The sequence below is a fragment of the Alligator sinensis genome, unplaced genomic scaffold (assembly GCF_000455745.1).
Source record: "Alligator sinensis unplaced genomic scaffold, ASM45574v1 scaffold159_2, whole genome shotgun sequence".
Lineage (NCBI taxonomy): Eukaryota > Metazoa > Chordata > Crocodylia > Alligatoridae > Alligator > Alligator sinensis.
Window position 1 is genome coordinate 978,626 of NW_005841992.1, and position 27,160 is coordinate 1,005,785.

Genomic DNA, 27,160 nt, shown 5'->3' on the forward strand with positions numbered 1-27,160 from the left:
GATATTACTGTCTCTTGTAAAACAGCCCTGGGTGCACTTCGGGAATTATTTCTGTTCTTAGGCTCTTTCATAGACGTTATAAAATCTTTCTCAATGTCTTTATCTGAGAGAAGGTGCTGAGCTTCAAGGTGATGCAACCTTTTTTTTTTCCTTTCCACTTAGGCGTTCAGATAACCATTGGGGAATACAGTGGACATGTTCTACCTGCAGAGATGTATCTGCACTGTGTATCCATGTTCGTGTGCGCTGTCTGGATTGCACATGCAAAATGGGAATTAGCACTTTCAAGTGTCCTATTATCCAGTTGCATGCACAGAATGCCCATTTTTCTTGAATGATAGAAGCAACTAATTTACATAAATTTTGCACTTCCAGCTATGTGAAGTCAGAGCTACCTCTAATTCTGTTGTTGTTTGGACTTGGCTAGTAGCTTTGTTCTGTGTGTCCTTTTGGTTCTTAAAGATAGCATTTAAAACAATTTGTTTTTAGCTATAAGTAGACTAGCTTGTTGAAACTGTTAAATGAAGCTTGAGAGAGAACTGTGTCACTTTTAATGCTTGGTGCCATTTAAAGTATTGCACTTGGGCTTTTACAATGTGATATTTGGAATGTATATTTTATAGAGAATGCTTTTGGTTTCTCCAGGAGATCTGCATTGCAAAGCATAATGAAAAGATCCAACAGCGCCATCAGAGTGAAGAAGAGTACAGAATGCACCATACTGTGCAGCTGGTAAGTTTGGGCTCTGTTATTAGAATTAGTCTTTAGCTAATTGTTCATATCCTCATCATGTGTAAATAACAGTGCTTTTGGATTACTGTGTCAAACAGCTGGTACATAACTTAGTAAATTTAGATAAAGATGAGCAAGTTCGAGGTTCAGGATTAGTTGTTTTTGTTTGGACAGTAAAATTGCCAAAGAAGCAGTATAAATTAAACTCCCACACAAAATGGGATTAGTTATTCATTGTTTTCTTTTGCTACAAGTCCTTGGATTTGTTTTTTATACTGATTTTTTTTGTTTGTTTGTTTTAAAGAAATAATCTGAAATGTTGTCAATACTAAATTGCTCTTTTAGTCAGTAGGGAAAAAAATCTTTTTTTTTTTTTTTTGGTGTAAATTATTCAAGGCTGGAAAATTGTTACGGTCTATAAATATGAAGTACTGTAACTACCAATAATTGTTTAAGAGATTTGTCTTCCAAATACCAATGAAGTAATACAAATACAAACACACAGGAAGGACTTTTTAACATATTTAAACAACGTGGCTAGGGACAGACATTACACACAAACTGGTTTAAGCGATCAGAAACTGGTTTAAACCTGTAATGGAACAGATGTTTGGTGCACATAAACCAGTCTGAAAATGGCTGAAACCAGTTTGAGATCAACCTGGTTGAATGTAGTATCAGACTTAACTGATTTGGGTCAAACTGGTTTATACAATATCTGTCCCCTTGCTAGTTTAAGTTAAATCAGACTTCCCCATCATCTTGGCATGTTATCTGGGCTGGACAGGGCTCTCTGCTCCACAGCAGAGCTGGCCCCTCCCTTCTGCTCCCTGGCTGGAGTTGGCAGAGACTGCAGGCATCTGCCTGGCTTCTGCCCCTCCCCCTTCTCTAAGCAGGGATTCCCCATCCCCTCTCCCTTACACAGACACACAGCATTAGCTAGAAGACCACATGCTGGCTATGGTCTACGCTGTGGCAGACAGGACAAAGGCAGAATCAACAGGTAGCTGGTAATGTCGCTCTGTTGTTTTCTTAATGGGGTGATGAACACTGTGTTATCACTCCCCTGCTAGGCAGGTCAGGAGAAGGATAAACGCCTCCCAAATCAGAGCATCCTGCCGGGGCCTAGCCATGTCACTCCTCAGCTCAGTACTATGGAAGGGAAGGGAGGGCTGCTTTAGCGCCCCCTCCCCGCCCCCCTCCTCCCTGGCTTCAACTGAAGCCACTGCAGGCATGTGCCTGCATTTTTTTCAGTCCGGGGGGGTGGGGGGGGTCGTCTTTACAGTTACAAACTGGTTTAGCGTAGCCAGGTTAGACTAACCTGCAAAGATTGAACTGATTCAGGCTCAGGCTTTTTGAACCTCTGTCCCTAGCCCCAGTGAAGTAGTGTTGCAGGATATATTTACGTTAAGGCAGTGACTTTCAACAGGGTGCCTTGAGATTGTTTCAGGGCACAGAGTTAGCATTGTTAGGTATGTAAACATGATTCACAAGATAAATCTGGAGTTTTCACACAGGAATTCATAATATTAAAACTTTCTTCCATTGCAACAAACAGAGCAAGACCACAATAGGTGAGAATTTCTCTATAATATTTAGCATTGGCAGGATTTGATTTTAAAAAAAAAATTAGATATTGATAAACGTTGATTCCACCTCACGCTTACAGACCAATGAAAAATATTTCCATTGTTAATAATTAAAATTTATAGAAAGGGGGCATAAGAAAAATGATGGCAGATGGAGTATGTGACAACAGGGGGAGCAGTTGTACGCAACTGTGCTGACTAGTTTGGACTGCAGTCACCAGAAACCCCAAGGGACTGGGAACAAAGGAAGAGGAAGTAAGAAAGTGGGTGAGGGAGCTATGGATGAGTGGAATTGGGACTGATGGCAGCTCTGCCACTCAGCTGGTGGCAGTTACAGCAGTTATATTTGTTACAGTAGGCGGTGGGTGGTTAAACTGCAATATAATAATAGTATACTGTCATTAATAAATTGTCTGCTCTCTGTGCACCTAATTTTGTGCAAGCCTGAGAATTTTAAGTTGATAAAAATCAAAATAAATGCTTAAAAATAAACATCGTTTTCTGTTAAAATGATAAAAAAAATTGAATTCTGCCAAGCCTAATTATATTTGTGTAGTAAAAAAAATAGTGAAAACTAAGAGCTAGCATTTTCAGAGGTGTGCCTCAAGTCCAAAAAATTGAGCCACTGCATTAGGATTTTTAACTTCACTTAAATCAGGTTCCAAATGCTGTAATATCTGGTATCCATCCTTGATAATACAGCATTCACAAATTGTACTAGAATTGACAGGCTATGGCCCTCTTTATACTGTGGTTTTTAACCATGTTAGGTTTAGCTGTTTTGCATAGTTGTAGCTAACATGGTTTGGTATGTCTGCATGCCATATGATTTTGGCACAACTGTTTGTCACATTGATGCATTCTCATTTATCATGTTCCAAAACACAGTGTTATTGAGCATCATAAGAATTTTGGGCAGCTGTCTCATACATTGTTAGCAGTTGATGTTGGGAAGGTAATTTGCCATTTTCCAAAATCCCTTTTTTTTATCCCATGGTACTTTGGAAAACAATGTGTAGTCCAATAATTCCTCAGCTTTTATGCTTCATGGCATTGTGTACAGTCTCAGCACAGAGGCTGCAGGGGGAGGTGAAAGCAGGAGTTGCAGTTAAATACAGTTAGGATTAAAATTCCTGTTAGGTCTTGGGCACGGTTATGATACCAGTATTTAATAATAATGTCTAGGACAGATTCATGGCAATCCAAATTCCATTAGTGTCAAATTCCAATTAAATTATTTAATGGTTACAATTCATTTTATAATCTCATACAGTTTCAAACCATGATGACTTTGTCTAGAGACCATGTTACATAATTTTCACCAAAGGGCTACTTGAAAAAAGTAACACTTTTTTTCCCCAAGAACTTGCAAAATAGAAGTTTTCACACACAAGGAGAAATGATACTTTCTGTTCTGTTCTTGCAACCAAGCAGTAGCTTTATCAACTGTGCTTTGTCACTTTCTGAAGCATACTCTGACCATTGGAGTCAGATTTCCTTGCATCTCTTGAATACTGTACTGCAGTTCATTTTCAGAAGTCATTTCGTAGATTTTCTCCCTCAAGAATTTTATCATGAATCCTGTGATATTTGTTGTTCTGCTCCCACAAATCCTGAAGTCAGTAATTGCAAGATAATTTTGACTTTCATTTAGATCAGTGCTGCTCAACCTTTTGGCCATGTGGGCCAGATGGGTGGTTCAGAGCCTGTTTGCAGGTCTTGGGGCCTGGCACAGCCCCCCCCTGTGTGCCATAATTCGGTCCTGGGAGGTTGGTACTGCCCTTTCCTGCCCTCTGCGTGCTGGGGTTGGACCTTGGGGGCCCAGTTACCACCCTAGCCTTGTGCTCTGGGTTCAGGCACCAGATTCAGTCAGCAGGGCCAAGGGCTCCCCATAGAGCCAGAAATTTGGGGGTGAAGCGGCTGCCAAGTTTTTGGATCTACGGGAAGCCCTGTGGGCCAGATGACATGATACTGTGGGCTGTATCTGGCCCATGGGCCAGAGGTTGAGCACCTCTGACTTAAATCAAAGGAAAGTAGGGTTGGAAGGGACTTGCTGAGATCATCTAGTTCAGGCCCCTGCTTTTGGCAGAAAATAAAGTTGATGCATGTGCTGTTCTAAGGAACCACAAGGTTCCAGTGAGATTTGAGCTCATGACCCCTGCTTTACTGAAAAATGAAAGTTTATAGTAGTCACCTTTGTAGTGAAGAGCTGAAAATCCTGAAGGCAGATGAAATTGTTTTAAGTTCATTATTTTTTAAACTCATACTTTTGGGGTTCTGATTAGGAGTTTTAAATGCTTAAGACTGGTAGTATTGCATTCTGTGCACCACCTGCAGAATTGTCTCCTTGCATTTAAAGGGAATGAGTGGCAACTTGGTGGTGCTGGTAAATGGTGATTGCAGATGCAGTAGCAGTGTGAAAGTGCCTGACTTCACTGGGGTGGAGTTTGGGTTTGGAACACACTGGCCCAGGGAACAAAATGTATGGCAAGACATCTGGCCATTAGGGCTATGCAAAGCTTTGGGTGCTCATTCAATTCCGAGGAGTTTCAACCTGATTTAGTGGCTGAATCCCTGAATCTGAATAGAATCAGGGGACCAATTAAAAGGTCTGAATCGATTTGGAAAAGATTCGGAGAGGTTCAGCAATTTGGGCAGTCCCTGCTGGCTTACAGCAGGAAGCTGGACCCGGATTCCGTGCTGGTAAATAGGGGGCAGGGCAGGGGGCCTGGAGGGGTGGGGAGGAGACCATGGGGGGACCCCTGCCAGGCCACATCCCCTGCCTGCTGTCCCAGCCCCCACCCCCATAGCTACTCTGCCCAGCCCCAGCTCTTAAAAAAAACAAAAAAACAAAAAACCCCCATTCACTGGCTGCCACAGGAGCTGTTGAGTTGAGGCTTTTTTTTTTTTTAAAGGGCTGGGAGCTGGGACGGGCGGGTCAGCCATGGGGTGGGGGAGAAGGGGGCTGGGACAGCTGATGAGGGGTTCATGGCAGGGATTGCACCCCACCTGGCGGCAGCTGGTGACTTGGGGCTATTTTTTTTTCAAAGAGCTGGGAGCTAGGGCTGGTGGGGGATGGGGCCTGTGTGATTCTGAGATTCAGCTGATTTGGCGATTCAGCTCTCCAAATTAGATTCAGCCAAATCAAATCACTGTCCTCCAAATCGGCTGAATCTGAAGTGAATACTAGCCGCTTCGCACAGGCCTACTGGCTATTTTATTTTTAATCCCCAGGCCCTATTGACTCTAGTATTGAAGTTGTTCTGCAATCAGTTGGACAACCTCCTAATCATAACAGTGAAGTGGAAGACCAAAAGCTATGGGGAGCTGATACATTTGATACTAAGAGATCCAATTATAAATGTAAAATAATTACAGTGGAGTATAGAAATAAATGGGTAAAGGGTGTTGCCTGGAGAAAAGGGAAGCTAGAGTTGATGATAGGAGGATGAATGGTCCAATGAGCAGGGAAGTGAGGAACTGCTGGGTAGAAAAAGTCTGTGATGAAAGACCAATGATTAATAGTAGTACAGCAAATATGGATAGATTTGAGTGATTCTTAAGACTGACAGCACTGCTGTGGATACTACATTTGCCTGTGTTGGAGAAGGTAGGACAGGTGGCTGAAGTCCAGTAACCTGGAAGGCATTGGAGGACTGTGATTTAAAAGTTTTTAATCGGCTTCGGACGTAGCATTACCTGTTCAAGAACTGTCCATATTAACTTCTCTCGGTATGTCTCCAAGCTATGTAGTTGCTTCTTGAGTCTTAGATTATATCAAGATGTTAAAAAAATCCACATTAGAATCCAATTTACTGTAAGCCTGTGCAGTACAGGAATTCAGACTTTTTTTTTAGATCTGTTGTTTTGATTGCAGTGTAACAAACCAAACACAACACTTTTGGTGATGAGACATGTTTTTCTTGTAAATAGCTTATCCGAAGGAAAGAAAGGCAGGGCAAGTGAGCCTTGTTAGATCCACTACAATACATGCCCTGGGACAGATGCAACACTCACACTCTGACTCTCTTGCCTAAAACAGGACTGTACTAGCCTAAGTACTAGAAGTTGGTTGCAAGAAATTCAGAAAATGACTAGGTTGCTCTGGGTAGTTATTCAGCAAAATAGTTTAGGTAGTATTACATTTTAATTACTTTAATCTTTTTTCCTTAATTAGGTATCCCATACCTTCCCAAATGACTCTTATATAATTGTTGGGTCATTTCTCTCCTACTGGTGAGCAGCCAGGTAGTTATTAAAATCCTCTTGGGTAGGATGAAGAAGTCCAGGCTCCTTAGCTTGCAGTAAGAAACTAGTTTTGGTTACTGCTTTCTAGCATGTGCTGACATCTTGGGATAGCTCTGCTACATTCATGCTGCTCTTCGTTCTCTCCAGAAAGCCTGGGAATGTTTTCACTCCAGATAGTTTTAGAAAGCTCTCAGGTTGGGTTTTTGTTGCTTCCTCAGTGATCTCACAGCTAAAATGTTTGTCTCTGCCTTGTTTCTTTTTCTCTTACACTACAACTGCTTCTTCCTAACCCAGTTCAGAATTGCCTGTCTACATTTCTTTTAAATCAATTTGTGAGGGATTGTTTCAGATTAAAAATTCAACCTAGAGTGTGGGGGCAAAACTTTGGACATGGTTGTAGGAAGATGAACTGCTATTCTTTCCTTCTCTGTAGCCTACTTTTCTTCTTCACATCCTCCAAGCCTCCCTTCCCAGTTTCTCACACACCATGTTCTTCTCAACCCTTCTGTCTCCTCATTTTCCCTCCCTCTTTTTGTTTCCTGTCCTAGCCACTTCCCTTCCTGTCCTCATCTTCTCTCTCCATGTACCTCCTGTTCTGTATAATGGTTTTATTCCTTGCAGTCTTAACAGCATAGGAAGAGGATTGTTTCTGGAAAGCAGTCTGGCTTCAGTCTCATTGGAAACAATGGCAGGCTGATCTTTAGGACTGTGAACTAAGATTATGAGGATGTAATATCATGAGCCTTGTGAGAACTCTGCTCTTGCGCTGGAAAGGTTGTTTACCTGTTCAGAGTCAGGAGGTTTTGATTTTTTTCAATAACAAAAGAGATATTCTGGAGCATGGGTCACAAGTGGGTTCATTTTGTCTGAAGAGATGGAATCAGTTCTGTTGTTACAGAACCATGGAAAACATCAGCTGTCTTTAATACTGATACTTATGCTGATACTATCTGATACTATAGAGCAGGCTTGTCCAACATACAGCCTGCGGGCTGCCGTGCGGCCCGCCAAGACATTTTCTAAGGCCCAAGGTGCTGCAATGGGAGACAAAAGTAAACGCTGTTTACTTTCGTTCCCACCCCTTGTCCCTCCCCCAGCCCCTCAGCAGCTTCCTAATGGCTGCTGAAGGGCTGGGGAAAGGACAAGGTTCCCACATGCACTGCGTCAGCTTGACGTTGCTGATGTGGTGCGGCTCCTCCCCTCCCCCATTTCACAGTGTCCCTTCCTGACCCCACCCCTCTCTTCCTCATTTGCATTCCGGCCCCACCCTAAACCGGTCCCCGCCAGCTGCGTGGGCTGGAGCAGGTTGCGGTGCAGCGGGCAGGTGGGTGTGGATGCCAGCTCGGAGGGATGCTGCGGCCGGGGTGAGTCAGTCACAGGCCCCAGGGAGGGAAGGAGCCCTGCCAATCGGGCTCAGGCTGCCCCAGGGGAGAGGGAGCAGGAGGGTGTCCCTGCACGTCCTGCACCCCCCTGTAGGGTCCCTGCATGTCCCGCTGGCTGCTGAGCCCAGGCGCACAGGTGTGGAAGCATCCTCGAGGCCACCCAGGTGGCAGCCTGGTCAGGCAGCGCCCCTTGACCCCTGCGCCCTCAGGCCACAGCTGGACTGGACAGGCCGTGTGAGCGCCCACTCCTGCCGGCCCACTGGGTAATAAAAAGTTCATGATCCGGCCCCACATTCAAAAAGGTTGGACACCCCTGCTATAGAAGAGTATCTGAACACACTGTTTGTTCAGCTGGGGCTTAAAAATCTGATCACAAATCTTAAGCCGTAGTATTGAGCATTTCTGTTGTATAGTGACTAGAGGCCTGCAGTGTCATGGCCCCATTGTGCTATGTGCTCTACAAACATAGAGAAGCACATGTAATTACAAACTACAGTGCAGTTCAGACAGCCTTTTCCAAAAATATGTACCTTCTAGACACACCCACACATGTAGTAACTGAAAAGATTCATAGGTCACACCAGCAGATGCAGAGTGAACCCTCTAATCTTCTTCCTCTCTTCCATTACTGAGCAGCCAGAGTTTTACAGGTCCTGTATAGACGCTACTGAATTAATGGGCAGTGTAAAGAGCCTCTGTCCCCAGGACAGCTGTGTGAGATATCACACATACTGTATTGTTAAAGTATAAGGTTGCAAAGCCAAGCCAGAAATTAAGAAATTCTAAAGTCACAGCTGCTTGTGAAATCTTAATTTCTCTCCTTTAGGTATTTGCCTTATGATTCTTTAATTACATGATTGGATCCCTACCTTGTTTAGTTCATGGGATGAATAGAATTTAATTAAGAAGCTATTTGATTCAGTCTCATCTTCAGTGCATGGTCCCATGACTTGCCTTGTGTTACTTGAAACTTGCTTTGAATGCTAGATGATTAATTTCCATATGCTTGTTTTCCTATGGCACTATTGTACGAGTGCTTCCCAAGTATTAATTTACACTCAGAACCCCCCAGAAAGGCAAGGGAGTTGTATTAACCCTGTTTTATAGACAGTTGAGGTTCATATAGATGAAAGTCAAAAGTACGCTGTAATTTTGGGTGCCCAACTTGGGGTGCTCTGGAACTTTTTTTTCCTTGGAGTGTTTATACATCACTTAAAGTATTTTAAGTACAACTTTCATTTAATTCAGCTATAGCTGTGAATGTTCAACCTTCTGCAAATTGCATTGCAGGCTCTGAAGTCAGAGACATGGGTAAGAACCTATGAACAGTTTGTGAGTAGCTTAGCATCATGCAGTAACTCTGTAGCATAAAGTAGGGAGAGAAGCAATTCACCACTGCCTGAGATCATACTTTCTCTTCCTGCTATCCCTAGCTCGTTTATGACACACCTTCCAACTTCATCAACAGATAAAGCAGGGAGCCAACAGACAACAGTTTTTATCATTTCACAGTTCTCCTTCACACTCACAGGGGGTCTGCACTGAATGAAGTAGGGTCCTATGGAAAAAACATCATGCAATCAAGTAATTATAGACTGTAACATAATGCACACACAAGAGAGGGCTCAATTAAAGTTGTACAAAGAAACACAATGCTAGAATTGACTTCACAGCCTTAATAAAATTATTGTAACTTAAGTAGGGGCTTTGGTGTAATTTCTAACTTAAAAATAAATGCAGCAGAGAAAACAAATTGCTCCATGCAGTATAATGACACCTTTATGAGTCATTTAAATCTACCACACAGAACTCTATTTGAGTTAATAGAGCAGCTGATGGCAGTAGTCTGGCACTAGTTTTGCCAGTGGGGTTTACAGACCTCTGCTGTCTGCAAATGAATGGTGCAAGTCAGGAGATTTAGGTTTAATTCCAGACTGCACAGGAGTGTGCCCTGCTAGGCTTAGACTCCCTTCCCTTTCCTTTTCCACCCACACCTTTTCTTGTTTCCCACCCCTCCCAACTGTCCCAGTTCTTTTTCTTCCTCTGTAACATTTCTTTTCGGTCCTTTTCTCTGTGCAACCTCACTAGCTCTCAGCATCACTGTTTTTCTGACTACTTCTTTACTACTCGCCTCCATTCTTCTTCTGCCTTCAAATCAGGCTGTTGTCTCTGCATTGTCTGGGTGTTAGCTGGGGGTGTCACTGAAAGCACAGGAGAGATTCTTTGCTCTCTGTTACAATGCTTGGCTCAAGCTGGCCCAGAGCAACTTTACAGGGAAAGCCCAGCAGAAGTGTGTTTAGTCACTCTGTTGGGATGGCATGTGTGCAGTCTGGTCCCAGGTAGGAGCTAGGAAGAGGTGGTATGTGCCAGTCTGGTTAGCACAAGGGACTCTGGGAGGCTTGGCTTTGCTCAGTGACCAAGGAATCTCTAAGAAATTTAGCTGCTGAAATTGCAGTGGTTTCTCCTGAGAATACACAAACTGCAGTTTTTCCCCGGAGGCTTTATCACTTGGCTGACTTGACAGATATTCACAGGGATAAAAAAGACATGTAAATTGCAAAGACGACCCTCTTGCTAAATGTCAACCTTCTGCTTCAGAACAAGGTGGTGTTAGAGCTTTCAAAGAAAAAACTGCCAAGAGATTTTTAATTTTTTTAGCATGTACAACCAGCATAATTTCCCTTAGCTTTGTTCTTGGAAATGGCTAAATGTTTTTCATGGGTGACCAGTTTCTTTCTTTCCATGCCCCCCCCCCCCCCCCCCCCAAATCAGTCAGAGTGGCTAAAGTTTAGCAAATATAATCAACTGAAAACAGAGCTTTGTAATGAGAAGTCAGAAAACCTGAATAAAATGGTACTGCCAGCTTCTGTAATTGTTTTATAAATAAAATGGTATTTGAGTTTTCTTTGCATGTGACAGGCCAATATTGCTTCCACTTTAGAATTAGTGGATCGGTTTAGGATTGAGGGTACATCAAACTGCCATTTTTTCTCATGTAAATACTGCTGTATGCATGTTCTTCAGATTTGTCAGTGCAAGTAGTTTATTTGAAAGGGAACTTACTGTATCTCAAATCAGACTACGCAATAAGTATTTAATATACCAAAAAAGTGTTTTAGTTTTCCCAGCATAACACATGGTATTTTGATTTATAGGTTGAGTGCATATCAGTGTACTTATAATAAAGCCATCTATTGTTGATTATTTTCCCTCTTAAAAGTAAAATTAAATTATAAATATATGTAAGTGAGGAACTATTGACATGAGTGTGAAGCAGGGATAATACTGGCATACACTGTGCACATTTTGCCACACACTGGGTTCCACTAGACATTCTGATAAAGACATGATAGGATCAGATGCACAATCCACACAACTGTGCTGCCTGCCATGCCACACGTGCATGACAGGTGATTGTGGGATCCAGCATCGGATCCTATCTTGCCTTATTGCTGGCACAGGGGGGAGCCCAGGATCCCTATCCTGAGCTCCCCCTGCTCTGTCAAGTAGCAAGCTCCTGCAGCTGTTGAGTCCTGCAGGGGCACAGACCTTGCTACAATTAAAGCTGAATAGAAACCAGCTATAAAGTTATTACACATTTTCCAGCTCTTAACTTTATAGCTGGATGGACCTTTTCATAGCATGATAGTTACTTTGCACGTGTAGCTGGTCTAAATTAATTGTGCAGTTAACCAGTTAATTGTGTAATACATGTAGAGGGGCCATTTGTTCTTTTTCAGCAATCGCCTGCACTCTAACTTTCCCTGATGTGGACTTCTTGAGTCAAAGAATATAAAAACAGGTTTTTTATTGAATGATGTGATGTGTGCAAAGACAGTTTTTAGGTTTATCTTGTAGCAGAATAAATACGTTTGAATATGGGGCTCTTGTTAATGAACCTTTGAATCTTTTTTAAAAACATCTCCTAGGTGGGCTAATTCCTTGTTTTACAAGTAGTATGTTTTCAGGAACTTAAGTAGTGTGTTTTGGTATTCAGTTATTTACGTTTTTAGTTTAACTTTGGCTAGTCCTATTGCATTAATTGATCACACAATCTGGATGAAATCATCCCCTTAAATCCACTTACTTCCAACACTGAGCAGTGACAGCTGCTTCAGAAGAAGGAAACATGAAAGTAGGCTGTTATTGGATAACCAATACCCAGGAAAAACATCCTGCTACCTCCCAGAAATTGGAGATTGATTTATGCTCTGAAATGTAAAGGTTTATATACCTTTCAAAGTGCTGGGTCAGTTTAGTATTAAAACATGAATATTCCTTTTAAGCATAGCTTCATCTTTATCTGAATCCTGCTAAACTCTTGGTCTCAACAATACTTTGTGGTTACTAGTCTTATGTTCTGACTGTACTGTGTGGAAAAAGTACCTCCCTTGAACAGTCCTGAATTTGCAGCCTTCAAATTTATGACTGCCCCCGTGTGCCATAAGGGGGCTGTCATAAATTGAATAAGGTTCCATATCGATCTACTGTGTACCATTTTCTAAATTCAGTATTGGTTATCATATCCATCTCTGTCATGTTTCTAAGGTAAACCATCTCAGTCATTTCAGTCTCTCTTTTTGGGGATTATTTTCTAAGTTCATAATTATAGTATCAGTAAATAAGGGACATATGTTATGTTGCCTAACGCTGCAAAATGCGGAATGCAGAGTAGTCTTATAAATGAGCAACAAAGAGGTAAGGCTGGTTTCCAAGTTTATAAAAATGTTTATTTGGCACCACTTGTCAAGTCATTCAGCATTGCTGAATTACTGGCAGAGTTGTTATCCAGATGCAAATGTGTATGATATTAAGCGTTGCGCAGTAAAACTAATTGGCATGTTTTTATGTCCTTTTTCAGAAGCGAGATCAACTGCAAGATGAAGAGGAAAGAAAAAGCTCTTGGGTTAGTCAGGAGCGACAAAAAACACTGGACAGGCTTCGCACATTTAAACAGGTAATGAAAGAAAAGTGACTAATCTTTTTCATCGTTTCTTTTTTTCTTTTTTTAAATTACATTCTTGTAATAGCTTTGTGTAGTATCTAATATTCTTCGTTAAATACTTAAGCATTCATTGGAGAATAGGAGTTAAAATCCCCTGCATTCTAGGATTTAGGACAAGATACGGTAAATGAACTTCTGGATATTTCTGGCATAGTTATGTGCTGAGCCTTCCTCTTCTCATTTCTTATAGCTAATGAAGAACTTAAACAAAGTTTGCAGTGTTTCTTTTACAGAAGTACAAACTATATGCCATGTTCCACATATATTGGATCATTTCATTCCTCCCTCCAATTATAATGCCTGACAATTCTTTCCCAAGGGAGTTTGAAGTCAAAGTATCAGAGAAAAGACACCAGACAGATACAGACAGAGGGGTTGAATACAAAAATGCTTGTAGCTGTTGCTAGTCTACATAGCCAAGCAATAAAACTAGAACAAGCAATAAAATTAAGAGAATTTCCATTACTATCTGGATACTTTGTTTAGTTTTGTGCTATTAAAAAATAGTAGTGTACACCTAAACAGCTTGCAAGCCTGCAAAACATTTAGGGCTAGTGCGTGTTTCACCTGTTGGATGGCAAATCTCCCTTGTATGTCTTAAAATCAGCATTTAATTTAATCCACAGCCTTTTTATACATAGCTGTAGATTTCAATGACGTGGTAGATACAGATTTAGGAGCCAGGTTGAAATTGCTTTGAAACTATATTCTGAAAGAAAACATAGGTGTTTGGAGGGTCAGAACAGAACTATTGGAAAATATTAACTGCTGTCGTCTTACGTAGTTCTTATTTACATTTTGAGATGTTTGTTTTTGTTTTTTTAGCTTGATGGCCTGATGGTGTTACTGAGGGCTCTTTTGTCTGTTTGGGTGGAATGAGGAGAAGGGGGACTGTGGTGGTGGTGTTGTTACTATCTAGGAAAACCACCAGTATTTGGTTCTTAATGAAGTCCTGATTTTTCACTTGTGTCCCTGAGTAAAACTTGGTACATGAAGAGTGAATTGATAGGGAGGCAGCAACTCAGCCTTGATAAGACCTGAGGATCTTTCTGCTATTTTATTGTAAGCAGTAGAATAGGGAGAAAAGGACCTTAATCCTAGTAATTGCAGCATTTTTAACCTCCAAAGAACATTCCTGTCTACTCCTCCCAATTTTTCCAAATGCATTACTCTTGCCAACTGTATACATCTAGTTTGCATAGTAGGAGAGGGAGGGGATTTTAGTGTTTGCTAAATATCATTTGGAGTAAACTGAGCAATGGGTTTTTATTGCAAATTATGACGCTCACACTATGTTAATGTCATAGGTCATCACTAGGCTGCCATGTACTGGAATGTTACATCATTGGAATGCTTTACATTGAAAATGTAGAGCATAATAGCTCTTGGATGTGATTCCTTTGCAATACAGTAACAATCAGAAAAGTTAAAGCCCTTATCAGTTCATTTTCAGCATCTAGAATAGCACACTCAATTAATCTTAAATAACGTTTTTCCTTTTAGCGGTACCCTGGGCAAGTTATACTTAAATCAACCAGGCTGCGACTGGCTCACACAAAAAGGAAAAGTTCAGCTAGCTCAATACCCTGCACAGATGAACCTCGATCTCTGCCAGAAACTTCCCAAATCCAAGAGAAAACTGAAGAGACAGAATCAGGAAAAGCGACCCAGCCTTTACAAACCCAGGAGCCTAGGAATTTAGAACAACTTGAAGATATTTCATTACCTCCTAATGGTGTTACCTCTGAACTGTCTCATGCTAGTACTTTTCCAGTTCTTGCCAGTAATGACCCTCAGCCAGATACTGTTACTGTAGTATCATTTCCTCCTCCTCTGCCCCCACCGCCGCCGCCACCACCGCCACCACCTCTGCCTACCAAGGAAGATGCCACAGAATCCTCAGGAAAATGTGACAGCCTCATTAAACAGGAGAGTGAGGATAAAGAAGTCCCACAGTCTGTCAGTATCCCATCAGCACATCTTTTTGATAGCAGTCAGTTAGTCAGTGCCAAGAAGAAACTAAAGAAGACAGGTGATCTAGAAGGTTTGCAGAGGAGAAGAGGTAATACTTGTATTTATATTTATTTGATTGTAATTAACTTTTAAGTAATATATTAGCAGTTTGCTTGTTCCCCTCTTTGGGACTGCTCTATAGAAGTGTGTGTGTTAATATTTCTGTATAAAAAGTAATGCAACAAACACTTGGCATAGCTCCCTAGACTAAAAAATTCATCCGTTCAAATTATGGGAACTTTCACTGTTGTGTGCAGCAGTTATACAGTATAGACTGAAAAAGATTACAAGTTTGTTAATGGTTCAAGCATGATGCATTTTTTTTTGCCTTAGTCAGGGACTAGACTCAGTGATCCCCGAAGTCCCTCCCACTTCTACTCTCTTCTCTAATCCCACATATCCTCAGATACAATTTGCAGTTTTTGCTCAGGTGTTTCAGTTGATAGAACTTTACGAAATTTATATCCTACTGGATGGAGTCCTGGGCTGGGATTTGGAAGACCAGGCTTACTTTGCGGCTTTGTCAGTAGCCTTCTGGGTGACTTTTGGCAAGTTGTTTTCACCTCTGTGCCTCAGTTTCCACATCTGCAAAAACAGAGATAATGAAATGCATGGAAAGTTTTGGCGGTAAAGCATATATATTTTATTGAGTCAGCTTTTTTAACTGTATGTAAACAAATTTAATATTAACACTTACCTTATCTGTGCTGTGTCCTCATTTCTATATATTTACTTATTTCTACATCAACCTAGTTGGTACTGGCAGCCTTGAATGAACTACCACAGGCTGCTTATCAGTAGTTTAAAAACACAGGTGGCTTTAAAATGTCGGTGCCTGGTTTTCTTTGTTTCTTTGAAAAGCATGAAAAATCATCTTTCCTCACCAATCTGGACAGGAACCTTGGCCATCGGGTGTGTGGGTATGCAGTGGATATAGGATTTTCCTCTTGGTACTTTTTCATTTAATGACCTTTGTTTTCTTTGCTTTGCGCAAGTATTGTGATTTTAATTATCCTTAATTGTAGACAGGCCCAGAGCTATAAACAGAGCCATAAATAATGGAAGGTCCTCATTCATGGAAGCATTATGGGGACCCCAGTCTTTTTAGCCTTACTTTTTGCTCCATGATTCCCCGTTCAGAATAAATGTTCTTTGAACTTCTTTGTGGTGAGTGACTTAGGAAAATCCAGAAATCAATTTTTGAATCATTAAAAACATTTTTTTAAGTGTTCCCCAGTTTTATGTCTAAAAACCTATGAATTCCATAACTGTGTGAGTGAGGTCTGAATGCAAACATGCATGTTTGACAGTTTACAAAGTTGGAAGCAAATTTTTAATCACTTGCATAGTTCTTTCAACATTTAAAAATGTTGTCAACCAGACCTCTTTACAATGGCTGAAGGTGGTACTTTGTACCAGGCAAACTGTAAGGAGCATGGGCGTATCATACAAGTTGTCTTTTAGGATTCTTAGATGGGTAGTGAAGTCAGCGTGAAAAGACATCCACTTCAACTCTGCTGCTGTAAGCATAAAGTCCCAGTCCTGAAGAAACTTTGCACATGCAGTTCTATATACCTGCACAGCTTCCTATCAGCATTGGCAGGGCATTGGTGTTTACCAGTCAGCTTGTGCCCAGGTGGAATAATGCTTACTCTCCAGATTTCTGGTTTTCATTGGTGGTGTTAGAGATTATGAAATCCATGAAATGAAGAATATAGCAGCACTTGTTAAGTGATACCATGGAACTACACTGACTTATTGCAGTTAATTGTTTATGTAAATTCATCTTGTTTTGACAACCTTTCTTTAGGTTTGGCTCTCAAACATTCTTTTCATCTGAAATGTCTTATGTTGAGTATGAAGCTAAAGAAGAAACTTTGGGCCAGTTGAAGTACATCAGGGAGATTTTTAGTGCTTTGTTTTATCCCCTCTGATTTTTGGAGACTGTCCTCAACATTTTGATGCATTAAAGCAACTTGGTATGCACACACAAAATTGCAGTGTATTAAAAAAAATAATTTCTTTTAAAGTAGGTTTCATCATATATGTTGTTTTGATCAAACTAGTAAGATAGTTGCAAGTGTACATTCACTTATGTGATTACTTTTTGCTCTTTTAAAAAACCCCAGCCAAACTTATTCAGAATTAAAGCTGCAAACTAATCCTGCAGATAAATCTCAGTGCATAGTTAGTTATACCAATCTAAACTTAGTGGGCAACTGAGGTTTACTAAATTGTAAACAGGGCTTGGTTTGGAGACATTCTGTTTTCAATTTCCATGGACCCACTATCTGAACTTGCTTTGGTTAGTTTCAACCAACTTGTGCATTCCTTAATCCATCTGTAAAAGAGAGAGGGTAGCAGTTTCCCATTTTTTTGGAAAACACCTTGACCATGGATGCAAACCAGTGTACAAATGCAGTTATTTCATGTGAACAAGAGGATCAGATTTTCAAGAGCATGAGGTGTTGGCCAGATTGCCCCATTACAACTGGAATATCTGGGATTTCATAGGAAAGGTCTTGATTCATGGTACATGCTTGTATTCAGCAGGCTTATATAGATGTAAACTTTTCTATACAACAACTTTTTTTTCATGCACTTCAACCAAAAAAATAAAAAAGCATTTTTTCTGGTGACATTTTCACTCATCAACATAGTATGACAAGTATAGCAGGAGCACTCTCGTCATGCCATTCTGATAAAACCGAAATTTATGTGAGACTGTTAAATGCTAAAATAATTTGGAGCAACTGAATACTGCTGGAGCAACACAGTTGTGCATTTTTTTTTAAAATACCATTTTCTCCAGATTTTCATTAGTTTGGTACAATGTAATATTGTTGCTCCCTTTTTTCAGTCTTAGTTACTTTTTTTAATATTGGAAATCCGTATACATACAAATTTGGATATACTTTGTCTTTCCATCAGTTTTATGTGGCAAGGGGGGAAATGCACTCAAAGATGGAAACGATTAACAGTTATCTCATGGTATACATGGTATTGAGATTTATTTAGGGCTTAAAATTACCTAAGAAATGGCATCATCTTATTACTTGGTATAACTGAAGATATAAAAGTGAAGATGCTGGCATGAATAAATACATTAACACTGGCCATGTTTTTGTCTACTGTAGTGAGTTCCCCTATGGATGAGGTGCTGGCTTCCTTGAAGCGTGGTAGTTTTCACCTAAGAAAAGTAGAGCAGAGAAGTCTCCCTCCTTTCCCTGATGAAGATGATAGCAATAACATCTTGGCACAGATAAGGAAAGGAGTGAAGCTGAAGAAGGTGCAAAAGGATGTTCTGCGTGAATCTTTTACAGTTCTGCCTGACACTGATCCTCTGACGCGTAGCATCCATGAAGCACTTCGAAGAATTAAGGAAGCATCACCAGAGTCGGAAGATGAGGAGGAAAGTTTGCCTTGCACGGACTGGGAAAATTAACCTGTAATGTTCCTAATTCTATCTTTTTAAGCACTTTGTGTAAAATAGCTGCTAAATGTTATGGTTTGCAGTCTTGGATGCTTAGTAGATATTTGACTAACTGTCCTTGATATGAAGGCTGGTAAAAGAGTCTATATGGGACTTTAGAACTACTGACATTTGAAAGGGATTTACATTTATAGTGAGATAAATATTTTCCTGGCCCCTCACCTCATGATAGCTTGTTTTCTTGTTGAGCTGATGACAGAAATTGTCCCCACAGCAAGCTACAATTTGGTATAGCGTGTTTTAGAGAGATTGTGTACCTTCCAAAATTGAAAGGACCTTTCATAAATAATAAAGCCACACAATCAATCTTTAATATAGTCCTACCTTTCAGATATCTTCTAATAATTGCTTCTGACTTGTAAAAATACAGGGTGCTTCTGACTTCAGGCTGAATAATTCTAAGTCAAAGAAGATTAGATATGACTCCTAAACATATTGAAGTCTTGCGTGTGGCTGTTTTTTTTGATAGGTTCTTTCAGATCTGTGAAGGGTCTGATTAATTAGATTTCTAGATCATAAACAGTAAATAAGCCAGTGTAATTTACACCTCTGTTAATCATACCCCCCCAAACTTCCAGGCACTGTAGTTTGATGTGATGCAAGTGCTAACATTAGATTTCAGCTAGCTATTTAATGAGTTCACGAACAGAACAAAAATTGCCTAGGGATTTTAGACTTCAAAATCAAGGCTGAGATAGTAGTGTAAAAACATTGAAAGATTTCTCGAATGTCTCTGTCCTGAACTGCAATACTGTACTGTAGTAGTTCTCTTCTACAGCTAGGACATGGCTGTGTTGGGGGAGCAGAGGGAGGAATGCTATAAATATATATCAAATTCAAACTATATATGGTGGGCAGCAAAATAAATGTTTTCATGCAGTAATACAGTGAAGGGTATGTGGGGTTACGGTCAGTGCCATAGCTTAGATGTGGTGGTTAGTATAAGTATACAGTCATTTAAAAAGGGATGAGTGTCTACATCTTGAGGCACAGTACTGTGACTATGAAAGATTGTGCGTTTTGTGTCATGATGATGATTAAATGATTTGACAACACTAATATAAAATACCCAGTGTTGAATTTCAGAAAAGGTAAATAAATGCTACCTTTTCTCCTGGCTGGTAATTTACCTGGCTGGTAATTCATCCACTGAATGGAAGCTGACTGTGTTAATTGATCAATTTTCATTTTAACTTTCTTCTTTGCCATCAGTATTGTTAGGAAGAAGGAAATTGCTAAACCCCAAATATTCAGATATACTAAACTCCTGACAGAACTCAAACTCAGCTGATCTGTGTGTTATTTGGATCTCAGCACAATCACTGACCATTCCTTGTATAGACATTCAGTTTCTCCTGGGAGAGTTGCTGCTTTCCCAGGGGAAATCATGAGTGTACAGATGTTCAGGCTTTTCCTCTGAGAATAAAAGTGGCTACTCCAAGAGAAAAATAACCTGGGAATAACGGGTTAAATCACTTGCAGGAGAGTTTCTTCTGAGAGAGTGAATGTCTGTACAGACTGGGTTAGCTAGTCAGGGCTGCCCTATACACTGTTGTCAGGCAGACTAAGGGAGCCTGCAAAGCATACTGAGATGGGTACACAGCCCCCCATCCCGCGCGGCTGCATAGTGTCAGCTCTCCAAACCCTGTGCTCTTCAGGTCCTCAGCATTCAAATGTCTTTTCGTGTGGGTCTGAGAGGATTTTTTTTTCTACCACAAAAACAAACCTTGGAGAATCCTCCCAGATTGTTTAAATGTGTGTACAGTCCTTGTCTCTCCCTCTCCTTCCAGCTCTAGTCACTGATCACTTAAAACTCCCAATTAACTTAAAAGTGATGGCAGAATCCAGTATTTAGAATTTAGGATTTCATGTGGGAGCTTCAGTAGTAGAAATAACAATGGCAGTTTGAGGCTGACTTCTCAGTTGCGTTATTCTCAGTTTCTTAGATGTTGCCAAAATACATTTGGTCAAATTTGATTTTACATAGTAGGTTTTTTATCAGCCTAATTAAACCTTGTTTACTTTTTATACACTACAGCATGTAAGATCCTTCCCTTTTTTATCTGAGGAATCTCTAGGGCATCAGCATCCATCTTTTTCAACAAGTGTTACACAAATCCAAATCACCATGGGAGTGAACACCTTCCCTTATAAAGAATGCAGCCCTGCCAGATGCAGTTTTCAGCTCCCATTGACATCAGTAAGACTTGAAGGGACTCAGCACCATGCAGAAGGTGCACGCTACATATTCTAAAGATGGGCACATCATTATTTCCTTCTCTTTACTAGGTTGTATTTTACCGTGGAAATGCTACAGCCAGATGTAACTGGCTAACAGATGATTTTTTGATTAGTCTGTAATAGTTTGTTAAATTTTGGGGGTGGGGGAACAGGGAGGAACCTTTGAAATTAATTTGATTTTACAACACCCTCCCCCCCGCCCCCGCAAAGCATTAGTGAATGTAAATCTGTTCTGTCAGATTGCTATAACTTGATAACCTGAGTTGATTACATGTATCAATTGATTCAGCAGAAGTAATTACTCAGGAATTTAACTAACCGAAACAAACAACTGCTGTAGAACTTGTAGCACTTGTTTTCCAGTACAAGGAAATCAGTTTAATACCTTTTAAAGGGATGAAACTACTGATTTAAATTGGAACTCTGTAAATTTGTGTTTCTCCATACTGAAAGTGTTTATGCTATAGAGCTACAGACATTATGAAATGAACAGAATACAGTCTGTAGAAACTACATTTAATGAACATATTACCTTAAAAGTTAAACCTAAATCTGGTAGTTTGTCTGTCAAATACAGAAAGTATCTTTACACACTAAGTTCATTAGAGAGACCAAAGAATCTGCTAGAGGGGAAAAAATTAAAAGTACAGGACTAAGAAGGGAGTCTCTTGTATTACCTGCATTCTTAAAATAACAGCTTTAAAAGAAACATCACGGAGAAATCTAGGTCCAAAATAAATTGGAATAAAATCTGAGTGAATTTAATGAAGATAACCTTATGATCTTTGGGTCTGCTTCTTGCTCAGAAAACTGGAAAAGTGGCGGAGTTGTTAGTGGATACTTTCGTTTTTCTTTAACAGCAGTTGCTGTTTTAATGCAAGAGAGCGGTCAAAGTTTGTAAAATATAGAATTGTGGATTTTTATAAATGTTATAAATGTGTATAGGCTGGGAGAGCACAATGCATATTTATTAATGTAACTAATTACCTCTACTGCATTCTGAAAGTGCAGTTTTTCTTATGAAGGTACCATGTTTCCTTGTATACTTCACACATCTTTCCCCCCAAAATTAGCCCTTCAAAATTGAAGTGCATGTCTTAAGCAAGGAAGCTGATTCTACACCAAAACTGTAATGGCTTCTGCCCTCTATAATGGTGCGCTCTCCTAACCCCAGGACAGGTGGAGTGCATCCTTCAGAATCACATTTCTGAACCCACCATAGCCACTGCCAAATGGGCAGTAGTTTTCGGCTCAACGGCTGAAAGCTGCAGCCAGTTCAGCAGCGGATGTGACAGGGTTACTACTGTAGTTTTAAAGCTTCAGCTAGAGATTGAGGGAGGCTGAGGAGTGGGCTCTGCTTGAAGCCAGCATTCAGTCATGTTATGCTATGGTAGTTAAGATTTCTGGAAAATCATTCTACCTTTCCTGCCCCCTTCCCTGCCCCACCCTCTCCCAGCAAAGGGCCATGTCATATTTATGTGGGAAACTGCTATTTCAAATAGGTCTTTATTTTTCCCCCCACTAAGAGATGCATGAATTGTAATTGAGAATTTAAAGTAGAATATTCCACTACTGTTTCTATTCTATTTAAAAGTTGGCATTCACCTCCCTATACTGGTTGTCCAAATCTGGGAGCAGGGAGAATCTTAGAGGTTCAAAAAAGTTTCTCAGTAATCCTCATAGAAATTGCAATAATAGGTAAGGGAGAGGATGTGTTCAGTATTTGAAACGAACCACCTAAATGTATTTATTTGTTTTCACAGGTGATGCATTGCCACTGAAGTAAGAAGAGAACCCACAGCTGAAGACCATTCTTCCCCTTCATTTCTGAAAATTCAGAGCCAGCAGTTTCGACCATCCAAGCCACGCTGGGGAAGCAGGCTTTCTTTGGCAAATGGTTTAGCTTAGGGGGAAAGAAAAAAAATCCTGAAATATTTATTTTCAGGTGATGTTTCCTTTGTTCTAGAAATTCTCGGCTGGGCAAAAAGCTACATTTAGCTGTCGCACATAATGAGGAGGAGATGGCCTTCAGCATGTTTGCCCATTTGTTTCAGCACTTTTTTTTGTTTGCATAAGTATCCATGGCCAGTTAAATGAGGGATATTTTAAGTTGGGAGAACGCTGCATTGACAAAACAACTGAGAGATGCAGTTAAAAACATCAGGACAGCTATGAAACCTACCCTTCATTGCACTGAAAAGTATCATCTGCTTGTAAAATGAATTATATAGCTACTTCCAGACGAGCTGGTTACACAACAGTGAATGCTTCAGAAAAGAGCAGAAATCCTAGCTGTACCATAAGAAGAGAAATGTAAATGGAAGTGCAACTAAGATTATTTTTTAATTTTTCTTTTGAGTGTGAAGAAGTGTATGTTAGTATGAAAAGCAACAACAAATGACTGTGCAGGATAATGAAAAACAAAAAAACAGCGGAATACCTGTATTCACCCATGTATTGTTTACAACATGGTACATTTTAACATGGCATATTCCAGCACCTCTTTAGAAGGCCATATGTAGTTTTACACCTTAACACTTTTCCACATTCTTTTAAAGAGTAATATTTAGTTGTGTGAAACTGAGTTAATAGTTATATCTTTACCTACAAATTTGTTATAAGAAGCAATATTTTGTAATATGATAATACGTAAAATTTATTTTTCTCTCTTAGTTTGAACTGCTCTTGTTTAATTACTGTAAGCAACCTTCTTTAAAAAACGCTTAAAGAAGTTTGCAGGACTTGCATACTTCCACTTCAGTGGTGAGATTTATGCTTTTCTTCTGTTAGTTTTTATTATTTCCATTAAGTGGCTACAGAAGTATTTGTACATCATGCCTACCCAACCTACTTGGCTGAAAAAATGCTCTTCCTTTTAACCCTGGCTGTATATGGTTCTAAAGGAAGAGGGTTCAGCTTCAGGGCAACACATACCTAAAAAGAAGTCATCCTAAACTGACTAATAGCTGCGGGCAGCTAATCTTATAACACCATTGTCTTGAAAGATACAGCTATACAGGGTTGTAGGTAATCTTGTACCATGTTAAAGGCTCCATGTTCTGGTTGGTTGACAAATGTTCCAGTTACGAAAGTTGAGTCTTGACTAGTGTTGTATTTCACTAAAATGACATGTAGTGTGTTTGAGAAACACACCACCCCTTTCCTTCTTGGAAAACGATATTTTTGTTCAGTATTCATTTTATGAAAGACAAATTAATGTACTGATTTTCATTAAAGCAGTCAGGAGTTGCTGCTGCTGTGTAATGGAATGCATATTCCACTAACTTTTATAACAGGAGATTTAATATCTCGCCATTTACTTTTTTAAATAGCTGTGAGGACAAGAAGACCTACCTTAGCAATCAACTATAACCTAAGTGAACCTCTTCTCTTGAACCCTTTGGGCTGTTCTGCAGCACCTGTTCTCAAAAATAAAGATCTGTCATATGTTTTGAAAGAATTTGCCACTCTGCATTTGGCATTAGAGGCATTTTCTTGAGCTTGTTGCCTTATTTATGACAATACTGAAATATTTTCAGTTTCAAAGGAGCACTTGGGAGCAGCATTTTCCAAAGTGGTACTAATTTTGCTGCATGCACCAGCTGTCAGGGCAGCATCCTTCTCTGACAGAACATCAGCTCTGACACATCCAGCATTAGCTTGCCTAGGACTTGGAAACTCAAGTTTTTCCCCTACATTTATTCATTACGTGGGTTTAAGCTGTCTTATGCTGGGTTCTGTGGCAATAACAGTACTTTCAAAATTTATCATATGTAAACATTTAGCTTAGACCATACAGTTAAGTAGCTGGTATATGTGATGTGTTGTTGTTGACATTCCTAATTTACATCACATTATAAGCTGGTCAAGTGTGTGACATTTTTAGCCATAGCACAAAACAGATTAGAACGATACAATTTGTGAAGCCTGGTGGCTCAATGGATAGCAGCGATGGGATGATACACATTCAGTTTGTTTGCTTCTAAAAAAGAAATGCAGACTAGACAATGTGTGTTGGGCATTAGCAAAACTTCTGACTTAGGGGGAAAATAGTGTAATTTAAAGATGGGAGCAGTGTTCCCCTTCCTTGCACAAAAATTATCTGCGAGTCTAGCCCTATGTAGAGGTGTTTTAAATAGCTCCTCCTGTGTTGTGGTGCAGAGTTTTCAGATTCACCTACACATGATCTGTCAACTTTGCCTTGGAAACCTGTGCATGTTTTAAAAAAAACAAAGTAATCCTGTTCTGGATATATTCTGTACTTGGCTAGTATATTAGGTTCCTGTCAGAAGTGAACCTGTAGATGTTGCTTTTTTGTAGGAACATATTTTATGCACTCAGACAAAGCAGCAGCTGTTGTGCTGAGCATAGCAGTTAATATCAAAATGCTGTTTTTAATGAGGAAAGGCAGTGGATGTTCCAAAAAATATAAAAAATAGATTTGAATCTAATTCCCAGCAGTCATTTGACATCGTGGTTTCATACAAACCACCAGCACCAGATGTAAAAATTTTATGTAGCCATGTTAAAGTTCAAGCATAAAAATGTTCCTAATGCTTTCTAATGTTGTAATGGTTTTGTTGTTGCGGTTGGTTATCTAGGAAAAATAACACGGGGAAAATATAACATTCACAAGCCAACAAATCCTGATAATCCCTGCTAGTTGGCGCATTTCTGACAAAAGGTTGATTAGAACATGTCTGCTTTTTAGGAAATGTCACTCTGAGGTGCATCGATTCTTTGTCTGTGCAAGGAGGAAAAGGCCTGCATGGAAAATCACTCTTCAGAGATTTTCAGCACTTGCTGTTCACGGTTGTGCTACTGCATTGTGGCTACATTTTCTGTTACTAGCCACACATTTTTGCAGCACTAAGATTTTGTGCACTCCATGTCAAGGAAACTTGCTTGTTTGCTCTAATCAGAGCTGTTTGGTGAAATGAAATGGGTCCAGTGGTGAAGGGAAGTAAGGACTTGGAACTTCCCAATATAGAATATATAACATAAATGCAGGAACACAGAGCACAGCCTGTCCTTTGGGAAATAAGAAATTTTCATTGGTGGGAACAAAGAATTTATTTTATCTCTACAAACAACGAAAATGTAAACAGTGGTACAAGTTTCCAAAATCTATTAAAATTACTTACCTTTTTCACTTTTGCTTATTATTTAGCTAAAATTATTTCTTTTAGCCTAGGTGATTTTTTTTTTCTGAAACATTACCTTGGAAATTTTTAAAAATCCAGCAGCCTAGATTTTGCAGTATACACCTCTAAACTAAGTTATCATGATTATATGTAGTGTCCTTTGATACCCATATCAGAGATTGGAGGCCAACACCTATTTTACTTTATTCATTGTCTAAAATCATTTTGTGTATTGGCATAATATCCTGTAAAAATCAAAAGTCTTCAAATCCAGAGAGGCCATTACTGAAATCCAATTGAGAAGTAGAAGCAGAAACTTTCTATAGTTAATGTTACCTTTATTCCATTTCTTATACTGAGTTTTAAGGGTGTCATTATAAATCAAGGCTACTTGCATTTGTATGCAGATTCTATTTTCATTGCAATACTTATGCAGTTACTTAAACCTGTATTAACTGGTATTGATTCCATAAGCATGAATGTGGTGTTGGATGTAGTGTGTTAGAGAATCAGATCAGAACAAGCAAAGCTTGTTGGAAAAAGAAGCAGCTGAAGATGGAAGCACCTTACTGATAGAGCATGTTGCGTATGCTGAATGCTGCTGGAGCACAGAGACAGTAGTTCATTCTAAACTTTATTGCAAAGTGCTCTTTGGTATAGTGAAGCACATTGTCCTGTTTATTGCTATGTAAGACTGTATGAAGTACAGCAATGGCTGTTTTTATCCTATAAATGTACTGTAATTTAAAGTTTTCCTACAAAATAAATTTATATTTAAATTGCTAAAACGTGTACTTAAACATTAGAATTTTTAGGAAGGGAAAGGTAGGTATGCCAATATATTTTTGGGGTTATTATACAGATTTGTTTTGCACTGCCCATTCACTCTAACTATTCATCCAGGAGTTCAGCTTTGACTGGCCATATCTGCATTCTGGCAGTGATGGATCTTTATTGTAATTCAGATCTTTTAAATATATTTGGCCCCGCTTCTCAGAATTTGACAGGAATGGTCTTCCCTCTGTTCTCCAGTATGGATGCTCAGATACAATCTAATATGGTGAGTGTACTATTAGGCATGTGAGGAAGGCTAAAGCCAATATCTAAGACAATTAGCGAGCAGTATATCACTTTAAAAAAAAAAACAAGAAAAATGTTGATTGTCCTGGTAAGTAGGGTGGCAGCAAATACAAAGCACAGCACCAAGCCTTTGACTTTTAAATAAAACTCATGTTTTTCAGTCAGGTAGCTTTGCCTCCTTTGGTAATTCCAAGGCTTCTACAACAAGTAATATACCCTAGAGTGGCTTGGTT

General features: G+C 39.7%; 1 protein-coding gene across 1 annotated transcript in view; it reads left to right on the forward strand.

Annotated features, from left to right (window-relative positions):
* The window catches only part of JMY (junction mediating and regulatory protein, p53 cofactor), a 117,694-nt gene extending 91,883 nt beyond the window's left edge, over window positions 1-25,811 (forward strand). Inside the window, exons 8-12 of the mRNA XM_006021437.2 lie at window positions 646-732; window positions 12,813-12,908; window positions 14,460-15,018; window positions 18,107-18,417; window positions 22,467-25,811. Of these exons, the coding sequence (XP_006021499.1) occupies window positions 646-732; window positions 12,813-12,908; window positions 14,460-15,018; window positions 18,107-18,414 (1,050 nt within the window). The 3' untranslated portion in view covers window positions 18,415-18,417; window positions 22,467-25,811. The remainder of the gene's footprint in view (window positions 1-645; window positions 733-12,812; window positions 12,909-14,459; window positions 15,019-18,106; window positions 18,418-22,466) is intronic.
* Window positions 25,812-27,160: the final 1,349 nt, after the last annotated feature.